This window comes from Xenopus laevis, chromosome 2L (genome assembly GCF_017654675.1).
Source record: "Xenopus laevis strain J_2021 chromosome 2L, Xenopus_laevis_v10.1, whole genome shotgun sequence".
In the NCBI taxonomy this organism is placed as follows: Eukaryota; Metazoa; Chordata; class Amphibia; order Anura; family Pipidae; genus Xenopus; species Xenopus laevis.
Window position 1 is genome coordinate 94,484,800 of NC_054373.1, and position 13,471 is coordinate 94,498,270.

Below are 13,471 nucleotides of genomic sequence, written 5' to 3' on the forward strand. Positions count from 1 at the left end.
AAAATGGCAATTTACTATTTAGGATTACCCAATGGCACATACTACTAAAAGAAGTATACATTAGAACCCCCAGTTTACGTTTTTCAGGGGACCAGAAAAAAATTATGTAAAATCCAGGAAAATGTGAAATCAGGGAAATGTATTATACATAATATATAGGCGTGACCTCAAAACAGTGTAAAATGAGGGAAAACTTAAAATCAGAGGATGTAAAATGGGGGTTGGCTGTATTATTATGAAAGTAGTTTATTTACATGAAGCAGGGTTTTACGTATCAGCTGCTTTATGCAATATTTTTTTATAAAGACCTATTGTTCAGGGGTATCGTTTTCCTTTAAGGCTATCCTACACGTGTGCTGATGATCTGTAATGGGAAGGGATTAAATTAAATTAAGGCAATCGTTTCCTGTATTTGATTGACATTTGATTGACATGACATAATGGGTGCCACCATTTTACAATCAGGTGAGTGCAGGACAAGAATAGGACTGGCTGCGCTGCTGCTATGTATGAGCATGTTTTCATATTTGAGGAGAGAGGTTTTCTCCTTCCACATCTTATTTCAGACTGAGTTGGAACCCTCAATGTACTACTTTTACTTTCTCCCCTCCCTCCCCCCATGTCAGTATTCTTTAATATCATTATCTTCTATAGACATTAAATATAACAAATGCCTGACAACGTTTAAAAGAATAGGAGGTGGGCGTGTACTACACACACTGAAACTTCCTCTTTGCTTCGAGTCTGAGAGACAGCCTGCGGTCATGTGACCGGTAATGTGTTTGTTGAGAATGGCTGCGTGGTGGGCTCTTGCGCTGACAGCTCTGGTTCTGACTCTGAATGATGGGAAGGCAGAAGCGGACCCGGTACCGTTAGTTATTTGGCACGGAATGGGTGAGGCATGTTTTCTTTAATACAACTGAACACCAAATTTTTCATAGCAAGTCAGTTTTAACTCCGCTTCTTTAGTACAAGAAAGTGACCCATTAGAGCATCTCGGTTCGATTCTGATCATTTGTATCTTCTCAGGAGATTCCTGTTGCAACCCCTTCAGCATGGGGGCAGTGAAGAAAATGGTGGAGACGCAGATTCCAGGGATATATGTTCTTTCACTGAAGATTGGCAACAGCATCCCAGAGGTAGGAATAAAGAGCAGGAAAAACAAAACAGCGAAAGGGGTGCTTCACCTTTAACCTTTAGTATGTTATAGAATGGCCAATTCTAAGCAACTTTTCAATTGGTCTTCATTATTTATTTCTATCGTTTTTTAATTATTTGCCTTCTTCTTCTTCTGACTCTTTCCAGCTTTCAAATGGGCGCCACTGACTCTATCTTAAATCATATGCTCTGTAAGGCGACACTTTTATTGTAATTGCTACTTTATATTAATCATCTTTCTATTCAGGCCCTCTCCTATTCATATTTCAGTCTATTATAAAAATCAGTGCATGGTTGCTGGGGGAATTTGGACCATAGTAGCCAGATTGCTGAAATTGCAAACTGGAGAGCTACTGAAAGTTATCTCAAAGGTTAACGACCGCTTTAAATGTATTTTGTTTTCATTGCAATGGCACCTACCTTCGACAGGACGCCATAGTAGTTTTAAATATAATTACCCAACCTGTTTAAACATGCAATAAATTAGCAGAAATATATAGAACCATATTATTTTTGTAAATTTGTAAGCACAACATGTGCTGCAGACTTCATTTACACTATATCCATTATCCAGCTGTATAACACGGAATATCTGTACCATTCTTTTGTTTTCTAAACCCTTCGCCAGGACATGGAAAACAGCTTCTTCCTCAATGTGAATGAGCAGGTGGAAGGTGTTTGCAAAGAGCTAGCCCAAAATCCTGCACTGAAAAATGGATATAACAGTATGGGATTTTCTCAAGGAGGGCAATTTTTGTAAGTTCCATTGAAAAAGCATTGCTTGCACCATTGCACATACCACTTATGTTGGGATTGCATTGGATTTATGCTAAAACAGGTTACTCATAAAGTGACTTTTTTTACTTCCCTATAGGAGAGCAGTGGCTCAGAGATGTCCTTCTCCACCTATGAGGAATCTGATTTCTATTGGAGGACAACATCAAGGTATAGCATAGTTTGGTCTTCTTTTTATAGTAAACTTACAAAATTACACCTTTAATACAGAACATTTAAAAAATGAAAAATTAATGTTGCAGGAAGAATATTGCTGATTTGTTAGTAAGCGTAATTTTCTCATGATTAAAGTCCACTGCATTTCATGTGACTGTATTTTCTTCGAACAATCCTTCTTTCAGGAAACATTAATTAGATTAAGTCTGATCATATGTTCTCTTTGTCTATTGAAGAAAGTCACGTGGTGCATGTGCTCAAATACCTTGCTTTGCACTGCTCACATTAACTGTTTATATGCTGAATATTCATACTTCCTACTTTATTTTAAAGAGGATGTAATTCATAATAGCTCAAAAGATGAAAGGCGGCACTCCGGTTAGTTAAAAATATGGTTTATTCCAACACCTGACGCGTTTTGGGAGTAACTCCCTTAGTCATAGGCCTATGATTAAGGGAGTTACTCCCGAAACGCGTCAGGTGTTATGGGTCAGTGACCTGTTGGAATAAATCACCTTTTTTACTAACCGGAGTGCCGCCTTTCATCTTTTGAACTATCCCAATATACTTAATTAAACCTAATTAAAAAATCTGTGCCTTTTTTATGAAAAAGCCCCATGTATGTATGCAGTAAAATTCCCCCTTTGTTTACTTGCTCTGACTACTACGGATACGAATCAGCCTTATATTGTGACATTTATATTCTGTGAGTACTGTATATTGTGAGTTGGTCAATAAGTTCAGTAAGTGACAGCAGCACAGAGCATGTGCAGTGAGCAGTCAGCAAAGATGATTCAGGGCTACTGGGGCATATTCAGAGACACAGATCTTCCCTGCTAAAGGACTGTGGTGCCTTTGGGCTGGTATAGAAGCCCACAACATAATGTACAACATTTCTGCCCTACTTTAGTTAAGCTTTAGTTCAAAACATAAAATAACACTGCACATTGCTTCCCTGTTGTCCCAAAGCAAGATTGTTTCCCTGCAGAGCAGCTAGGGACTGTCTGTTTCCTATCCACATCAGTCAGAGCAAGTAAAACAAAAAGGGAATTTCACTGCATACAATCAGGTTTATCATAAAAAAAAAAATAATTAAGGTATATTAGAGAGAGTTTTCTTTTTCATTAAAAAAAATTAAAATGGGATCTTATTTTGTTGCCTTTACATCCCCTTTAAATGGGTGGTTCAACTGTAAGGTAACTTTTAGTATGTTATAGAATGGCCAATTCTAAGCAACTTTTCAATTTGGCCTCATTACCTATTTTCTATAGTTTTATAGGTATTTGCCTTTTTCTTGTGACTCTTTGCAGCTTTCAAATGGGCGTCGCTGACTCCCTTCTAAAAAACAAATGTATTGTTACTTTTTATTACTCATCTTCTTATTCAGGCCTCTCCTCTTCATATTCCAGTCTCTTATTCAAATCAGTTCATGGTTGCTAGGGTAATTTAGTCCCTAGCTACCAGAATGCTTAACATGCAAATTGAAGAGCTGCTAAATAGCACAAACACCTTAAATGAAAACCAATTACAAATTGTCTCAGAATATCACTCTCTACATCATACTAAAGGTTAATTTAAAGGTGATCAACCCCTTTAAAGAAGACCTTTCACCTTGAGACATGAGTAATGTATATATTTTCCCTCCCTTTAGTCAGCTGTTTTTGTCTATATCTGAAACTGATTAAAAAATATCCTACATGTAATAAGTGTTTCATAGGTGCTGTCATCTTGAAACAGGACCCCTTTGTCTTCTGTGTGTGGGCTGTGCCAAGCTGACAATCTCGTTCATGATTAGTCATAGAGTATGCTCTGTGATAGACAGGCTCTGCACCACTCATGTCACACCAGGACTTAATAATCTATTAGGATTGTTTGAAACATCTTCTATATTAGCACATTGTGTGGGCTACTACTAAAAATCTCACAAACTATGAAATTACCAAAAGGCTAAAAACTACTAAGAATGTGCAGTCCTTGGCTCAATTATAAACACTGGACAAATCTGCACCTGGGCAGTAACCAATGAAATGTTTGCTTTCATCATTCATCCTGCAGCTGCCTATAAAAAGCCAGTCACTGATTGGTTGCTAAGGGTTACTGCCCAGCTGCAAAATTGCCCAGTGTATATAAATGAGCTCCCTTTAGCGTAACATCCACCCCAAAATAAAAATGTGCCTAATGAAAGAAAAACATCATTCTAAGCATCTTTCGAATATATATTTATTGAAGATATGCTTTTAAAGCTATTTGTAAAAGACATTGCTATTGAAGTAGTTAGTATTTGCTTAACACCTGGTGTTGTTTCAACAGTCTGAGCCATCAGGGCAGAGAATAGAAAATGACAGATAAAAGAAAAGGGCCAACAGTACATATACAAATAACTTGAAAACCATAGAAAACTTGTAATAAATGTATATCGCAAAGTTGCTTAGAATTATGTTTTCTTTTATTAGGCAAAATATATTTTTTGTTTTGACATTCCCTTGTTCAGATTTAACCCATTTGCTGCCAGGCAATTTGGTTCATTCTGTACTTTTATTGCCAGACCATTTTTGAACATTTTGTACTCTTTCACTTTAAGGTCCTTTCCTGGGGGGGAGGGGGGTATTTTAGTTTACCCAGGAAAACATTATACTGTTTTTTCAACTTGAGCTTTCAAAATATGCTAGAATTTTGGTGTAATTCCACTTCTGTAAAAAGATATTTGCTAGTGTCTAATAAAATGAGAAAAAAATCATGTTTCACATAGTACAATCACATATATCACAAACATAATTTATTTTATGTACAGTACAAGAAAACAGCCGATTTGGAAAGTTCTGTCTCCTGAACGAGCCAATACCAAATATATCTATGTATTCCAAACAACCAAGTTGCAATTCTTTCCTAAAGTTATAATTTTTTTATAGAAATTGATGAATATTTTGAAAAATTACCTCAAAGCTTCCAATCTATAGCATCATATCTCCCACACATCATTAGGTACCAATGTAAAACACCCTAAATATGATTGCCAGAAGTCCACTGAACAGTTTGATGCCCAATATGTATAAGTTTACCTAAGCATGTGGCCCCAAAATGTAGACACCCCTTTCGAGCTATCAGTTCTGTAATTCCAGATACTGCAAAATCAGCACTGATTTAAATAAGAGACTGGAGCATGGCTAGGAGAGGTTCTGAATAGAAAGATGAGTAATGCAAAGTAGCAATAACAATACATTTGTAGCCACACAGAGCATTTGATTTTTAGATGGGGTCAGGGTCCCCCATTTGAAAGCTGGAAAGAGTCAGAAGAAAAAGGCAAATCATTCAAAAACTATATAAAATTAAATAATGAAGAACAATTAAAAGGTTGCTTAGAAATGGCCATTCTATAACATACTAAAAGTTAACTCAAAGGTGAACTACCCCTTTAAAACAGTAGTCCCTCCCCCCGCTTTTTCCTGGTATGTAATGATACATGGGCGATACGAGGCTGGAAATTCAAAGCTTTGAGGCAATATTCAGATATTTCACGAAATCCAACAATTTTGGGAAAGCCTTGCAACACAGTAGTTTGGAGCAGAAAGGCATGGGTACCCAATTTAGATTCAGTAAAAAAATATATGCTTTTTGGTGGTAAACATATATTTCTGAGTTTTTACACAAAAAAATGCAGTCAATGTGTTGATTTTTCATTAGCTGAAGTTACCTACAGGACTATTAGTATATGCTAACTTCATTTTGGGGCCTCTAAATGCCAGATACTTTGGTAAAGCTATGCACAATGGCCACCAAACTGTTTGGAAGACCTCTGGCAATCATATTTAGGGTGCTTTTCTTTGGTACGTAATGATACATGGGTGATATGATGCACAATGGGACCAAGACCAAGGGAAAAGTCAAGTTGCTGCATATTCAGTTAAGCAGCACCCCAGCTTCCTAAATCATTTCTTAAAGGTGGCCATACACGGGCCGATAAAAGCTGCCGACAGACCGTGTCGGCAGCTTATTGGCCCGTGTATGGGGCCCCGCGACGGGCTTCACCGGTCGAGATCTGGCCGAAAGTCGGCCAGATCTCGATCGGATGGGACAGAAAATCCCGTCGGATCGCGGCCGCATCTATTCGTTGATGCGGTCCCGCGATCCGACCGCCCGTTTGGGCATCGTTAGGATCCGATCGTTGGGCCCTAGGGCCCACGATCGGATCAGCCGATATTGCCCACCTCAAGGTGGGCATATCGGAGGGAGATCCGCTCGTTTGGCGACATCGGCAAACGAGCGAATCTCTCCATGTATGGGCACCTTTAGAGAGTCAGGGCAGAAATTTTCTGTGTATGGAGGGGCGCATCTGGCTTAGCTGTTACCTCAGTTGCCACACACTTTTGATTTGTTTAGAACAAGAGCCTGGGAATGAATGAGCAAAAGGGGCCTTTCCCTGGGCCCATGAAGACTTGTGCCTACATTCATAACTGTCATCAGCTATAACTTATGTTCTAAGCATCCCCCATAAATGACATACCACTTCATTTTAATCAATTGGAAGACAACAGTTGTCACTTCTTTTCTTTTGTCTTTAATTTATCTTTCTGTTAGAACAAAAGTGCCTAAGGTATCCTTCTAATAAAAAACTGGTAGTTGTGATTACATTGTTTTTGCTATCATGGCTGTTGTTGTACTGTGGGGTACCTTGACACAAACTGATTATTTATTCTTTACATCCCCACCCCTTATTTAACATGGGGAGGCACATTTATTAAAGGTCGAATTTCGAATTTATGTGAGTATTTTTTAACTCTATTAAATTCGAATATACTCAAAATTTGATTGGGGTGTTATTTAATAAAAAAAATTGAATATCTAAAACTTGAACTAACGGTACCAACCCGAAACCTCGAATCAAATTTGACTAAATCGAATTGAGGTTTTTTTTTTCTCCGAAAAAAACCTGAATGTCAGGAAGGCTAGTAACATCTTTAAATTGGTCACTGGACCTCTCCCATTAACTTATACATGAACTATTCAGGTTTTAGGTGGCAAATAGTCAAATTCCTACATTGCAGTGACTGACTTTGTATCTTTGGGCAGGAGTCTATGGATTTCCACGATGTCCAGGAGAAATTTCCCATATGTGTGACTTGATAAGAAAGTTTCTGAATCTTGGTGCCTACACTAGAGATGTACAAAATCAGTGAGTATAAGTAGGAATATGGTATTTCTAATCCAAGGCATTCAGAAATACTTAGCCATTGCCATCTCACCGCAGCCTGGTGCAAGCTGAATATTGGCACGACCCAATAAATGAAGAGGAATACAGAAATGGCAGTATTTTCCTAGCAGACATCAATCAGGAGAGGGTGAGTAAAAAGCAAAGATACCATAGTAAAATATGAACATAGGACTTTCCTGAAGTTCTATATTGTCTGTGGGCTGGATTATATTAAAATCATATCATAATATCAGCAGTTTGTGAAGACCACATGGGGCTAAAAAATACCTTCTACATTTGGCTTGCAGGCCTCCAGTTATCCAACTATCCTGCTTAGGATAGTTACAAATAGAAATGCACCGAATCCAGGATTTGGTTCGGGATTCGGCCTTTTTCAGCAGGATTCGGCCGAATCCTTCTTCCCGGCTGAACTGAATCCTTATTTGCATATGCAAATTAGGGCCGGTGAGGGAAATCGTGTGACTTTTTGTGACAAAACAAGGAAGTAAAAATGGTTTCCCCTTCTCACCCCTAATTTGCATATGCAAATTAGGATTCTGTATTTGGCCAAAACTTTTGCAAAGGATTCGGGGGTTTGGCTGAAACCAAAATAGTAGATTCTGTGCACCCCTAGTTACAAATAACAAGATCAGTATCACATTATTGCTAGCATTTTGCTCACGTTGGATCACATTCAATTCAGTGAGAAAAAGGTTTATCATGTGAAAAGTCATGGATGAGATTCAATTTGAGATGCAATTTAATTGACTTTTCACGTGATAACTATGAGATGACTTTTTCTCGCTGAATTGAATCTTGCCCATTATCTCCTCATCAACGCATCTTTATTTTGAAATACTTTTCACTATCCAGGCCACTTTTCTGTCTCTTCTATGTACCCCATCCTTACGAATTCAGTTATTGGAACATCTCTTAAAAAATCTGATGTCAAGTAATATCCCTGTAAAAGACAAACACTGAAAAACTGCTCTGAGTTTTGTATGACAGTCCTAAGGCTAAGCCGCTGTATATTTGTTCTAAATGTTATTGATGTTAGTTAGCACTTTGCCTTTTTCAGTACTTGATACTTCTATGTACAACTTACTATGGCATGGTTACTGGAAAAATCATGGAAGGTATATTCCTCCCAGCATCCTCTATGAAGCAACACAGAGGGTGTGGGCTAGTTAGCTCCCAGTCCTTTAAGGGATCATGTCATTATTTTTATGCTGTAGTGTTTATTTCTAAATTACATTGTTTACACTGCAAATAGTTCACTCTACCATATAAAATTTAATTACCCAACAAGTATATTTTTTAGTTGTAATATTGGTGTGTAGGCAGCCATCTCAGGTAATTTTGCCTGGTCATGTGCTTTCAGAAAGAGCCAGTGCTATGGAACTGCTTTCTGACAGGATATTGTTTCGCCTACTCAATGTACCTGAAGGAATAAAAATGGGACATGGATTTTTACTATTGAGTGCTGTTCTTATATCTACCAGGCAGCTGTTATCTGGTTACCTTCCCATTGTTCTGCTGATGGGCTGCTTTGGGGAAGGGAGGGTGATGATATGATTCCAACTCGCAGAGCACAATTCACATGACTGGAGGCACCTGGGAAATTGACAATATCTTGCCCAATGTCAGGATTCAAAATTAAATATAAAAAAATCAGCTTGGTCTTTTAAAAAAAAAAAATGATTTTAGTGCAGAAGTCTGCTGGAGCAGCACTATTAACGGATACATTTTGGGGGAAAAAAAACATGTTTTCCCATGACAGTATCCCTTTTAGTTAATAGAGAATGGGATGGCAGTAAGCTCCCTCGACAACAGATGGAATTTCAAAGAACTGTGCAAGTGACAGTTTATCAGTTGAACTTTTGTTTGCTAGACCATTGTTTGGTGCTTTTCCCAGAGTAAAATTCCTGGTTTATGAAGACTGCCAGTTTCTGAGCTTACTTGAAGATATACAGTCTGGTACAGGGGCACAACTACAGAGGAAGCAGGAGGTATAGGGGCCCCATGAGGCCCTAATTCATATACAGTTTCAAATAAATATTGGTAAAATAGGTCAACCTGTAGACATTTTGGTGGCCTGAAAAATAATTTGCTGTAGGAACTTACATAAAACAAAGGTGCAGACCAGCTGGAACTTAACCTGTTGTCTCCATCTCTTTTCTGAGAAGGGCGCTGCTGATACTACCATAAGCCTTAGGACACACCGAGTGTTGGTGGTTGTTTGCAGGTTGAGAGAAGTAGATGGGCTTCCTGCCACAGTGTAGTGGAGGTTGGACAAAAAAATGTGAAAGCAGGCATTTTTGAGCCGACCCCAGTTCCGCTGCGTTTCAGTGCAGATCAACAGAGCTGGGGCATAGAGCTAATCCGCTTCTCAATGGAGCAAATGCTTTGTGTGCCCTGGCCCTTAGAGTGATTCCCCCACAATTCATATTTGAAGTAGTAATAGATTTTAAGTTTCATAGTTTTGTACATAAGTGTTTGCCTCCACTGAGAAACTACATCATGTATTTTATTGTAGAATGATAATGTATGTAGAATGCATCTTTCGTATAGCATCCATGAGCTACTCACACTTTATGTACTGTCTCTCCTAGCATGTGAATGAGAGTTACAAAAAGAATCTCCAACTGTTGGAAAAGTTTGTGATGGTGAAATTTCTTAATGACACCATGGTGGATCCTCCCGATACAGAAGTAAGAAATCCACTTTAACCTCAACAGTATTCTCCTCTCAACCCACAATCAGATGGATTGTCAGCAGTGTGTCTTTTTTTTTTTTTTTTTTAGTGGTTTGGGTTCTACAAACCTGGACAAAGCAAAGAGACTATCAGATTACAGGAAAGCAGTTTGTATACTGAGGTAAGCAACTACAGGAACAAAACTGACGATGCTTCAGGGGCACATTCATAAACTGTTCCTCTTAGCAGCTTCCTCTTGTGCTCAGAAATAACACGTTTAGGGAAGTTGGATGCTTTGAATCGTATACTACTTAAATTGGTAAAGCTTTTTTTTTTTTTTATCTTTAAAGGGGTGGTTCACCTTTAAGTTCAATTTTTGTATGTATAGAATGGGCAATTCTAAGCAACTTTTCAATTTGTCTTCATTTTTATCATTTTTTTTTAAAATTATTTGCTTTCTTCTTCTGACTCTTCAGCTTTCAAATTGGGGTCACTGACCCCATCTTAAAACAAATGCTCTGTACGGCTACACATATATTGTTATTGCTACTTGTTATTACTCATCTTTCTATTTAGGCTCTCTCCTATTCATATTCCAGTCTCTTATTCAAATCAATGCATGGTTGCTAAGGTAAGAGAGTGGCTGGATAAAAAGCTAAATAATTCAAAAGCCACATAATTAAAAATGCAAACTAATAGCAAATCGTCTCAGAATATCTCGCTCTATGTCATACTCAAAGGTGAACAACCTCTTGACATAAATATTAGCACTTTTTCAGCCTTCGGTATCACTGTTTAACTAAGCTGTGGTGGATTGTATCAACTGTTTCTTTTCCTGTAGGATCGTTTGGGGCTTAAGGAAATGGAAAAAGCGGGAAAGCTGGTGTTTCTAGGAGTGGAAGGAAATCACCTGCAATTCTCACAAGAGTGGTTTAACAAGAATATAATTCCCTTTCTGCACTGATTTCCATTATTGAAAAGGTCACTATAGCTCCATTTTATTTTCCCTATGAATATGCCCAATGAAAATATTGCATAAGAAATTGTTCTTTTGTTAAGATAGCAGTTTAAGGTTGTCTAAAGTAGGGATGCACCGAATCCACTTTTTTGGATTCGGCCGAACCCCCGAATCCTTCGTGAAAGATTCGGCCGAATACCGAACCGAACCCTAATTTGCATATGCAAATTAGTGGTGGGAAGGGGAAAACATTTTTTACTTCCTTGTTTTCTGACAAAGTCATGCAAATTAGGATTCGGTTTGGCCGGGCAGATGGATTCGGCCGAATCCTGCTGAAAAAGGCCGAACCCTGGCCGAATCCCGAACCGAATCCTGGATTCGGTGCATCCCTAGTCTAAAGCAATAAATTTACAGACCACCTATTGTATAATCCAACAAAAGCATTGCTAGATAAATTGGACTTTAATTGAACTTTACATTACAGGAGGAATTGCCCTGCTGTGGGGAATTCCAATACAGCCGCATTTTCGTAACTCATCGGTCATAGATATAGTGTTCTCAAATTGTTTCCCTTTCTCAAGGCCACTTGGGTGCAAGAATTAATACGAGACCCCCTAAAACTATGCAAGGAAAGGTTCTCCTGTATTAGACACAGCCTTAGGAAAAATGGAGGCATAGTGACCTTTTAAACATGTCCTATAAATGAAGGCACTTTAGTCAGGGATCTTGTAAGGTTAAAAAGTAATTTGCTCGTACTAATGTAGATGTAAATATTTTTTTAATAAGAGATCACAGTGCCAGAGAAACATGTCAATACATTTTAACGCAGCAATAAAAAAAAACAATATTTTTGGAAAGCTACACTGGTTTTTTTATTATAACTCTGGAACCTTTAAAATGTATTAGTCTGATATTTGCTGAAGTATCTGAGCCATTGGTTCTGTTAATGGCAGCTAATTAACAAAGAGAGATTTCAGATTTTCAAGGAACAAATAACTAAACCTTGCAGAGTTTGTGTTTGGCTAGGCAATATCTGCAATTTGTCTGCGTGTGTATTTTAGGGATGCCCCGAATCCACTATTTTGGATTCAGCTGAACCCTCGAATCCTTTGCGAATTCTGGATTCGTGCATCCCTAGTGTATTTTCAAATTCTTCAAAAAACAAGCAGGTACGTTGGCAAGTATAGTAAGTAAAAACCATACACTAATTTCACTTTCACTGCCCCAGTAAGGGACTTGCCACACAACGTTCCCACTAATTCTCATAGGCTATGAAAAAACAACCCTGTGGTCCAAAAAGTACTGAATGGCCATATAAAATATTCTATGTGCTCACATTGAATATTAAGAGGGTGGTTCACCTTTAAGTTAACATTTAGTGTGTTATAGAATGGCCAATTCTAAGCACATTTTCAGTTTTTCATTTTTTATACTTTTTTTTTTTAATAATTAGCCTTTTTTGTTCTGACTTTTCAAATGGGGGTCACTGAACCCATCTAAAAAAAAATAAAAGCTCTGTAAGGATACAAATGTATTTTTGTTGCGGCTTTTCATTATTCTTCATCTTTCTATTCAGGTAATTTGCTTTTCATATTCCAGTGTCTCATTTAAATCGATGCATGGTTGCTAGGGTCATTTGGACCCTAGCAACCAGATTGCTGAAATGGCAAACTGGAGAGCTGCTGAATAACTTTTTTTTAAAAGTCTGATGACTCCTTTTCATTACTCGAACAGTTTTTATTGTTTATGTACACATTTTAAACTACTTTACAATTTCGTTACCAATAACCAGTTATCTGTCTCTTCTGCGGCACTGCGTTGTTGCCCCTTGTATCAATATCCAGTTAACTGTACATTTTTACTCAAGGCCCCTGACCCAGCAATTCATTCCAATAGCAAAGAGGTGTGGCCCTGATGCCATTTTAAAGGCAGCTATACTGGTACATGCTGCAGTTCAAATCAGATTTGCAGCTGTCCCAAGTCCTTAAAGGGCATGTCAACTCTAAAAATAAGTTTACCTAATAAAGAAAAACATAATTCTAAGCATCTATCCAATTTACATTTATTAAAAATGTTCAGTGCTTTTAACGTTATTTGTAAACACAATTGCTATTGAAAACAGCATTTGCTTAACTCCTGGTTGTTACTTTTTAAACAATGTTGCAAAAGTCTCAGTTCCTCAGCAAAGTTCTTACATTGGTTCAACAGTCTGAGCCATCAGGGCAGAGAATAGAAACTCCACTTTCAATAGCAATACATATACAATTTGTAATGAGTGTATATTGAAAAGTTGCTTAGAATTCGGTTTTCTTTTATTAAGCAAAATGTTATTTTTTGGTTAACATTCCTTTTAAAAAAGGTATCTAAACCCAATAAATGAATTAATTTCAACTTACTCAGGGTGCTTCTGTGAGCATGTTTGCAATTTACATATGTTTTCTAAGTTTAGGGGATTGAGATATTTGCATTTTTTTTTGACTACGAATTCTAGGCTTTTTGGTCCAACTGAGAGAAATCCAAA

The 13,471-nt window shown here is 37.7% G+C and overlaps 1 protein-coding gene across 1 annotated transcript; it reads left to right on the top strand.

Moving 5' to 3' along the window:
• Positions 1-786: 786 nt before the first annotated feature.
• On the top strand, positions 787-11,811 carry ppt1.L (palmitoyl-protein thioesterase 1 L homeolog). Its single transcript, NM_001097899.1, is given in 9 exon segments — positions 787-894; positions 1,030-1,139; positions 1,787-1,914; positions 2,033-2,103; positions 7,177-7,279; positions 7,355-7,445; positions 9,910-10,008; positions 10,102-10,173; positions 10,834-11,811. Coding segments are annotated over 9 exon segments (900 nt in total). The 5' UTR covers positions 787-791; the 3' UTR covers positions 10,957-11,811.
• Positions 11,812-13,471: the final 1,660 nt, after the last annotated feature.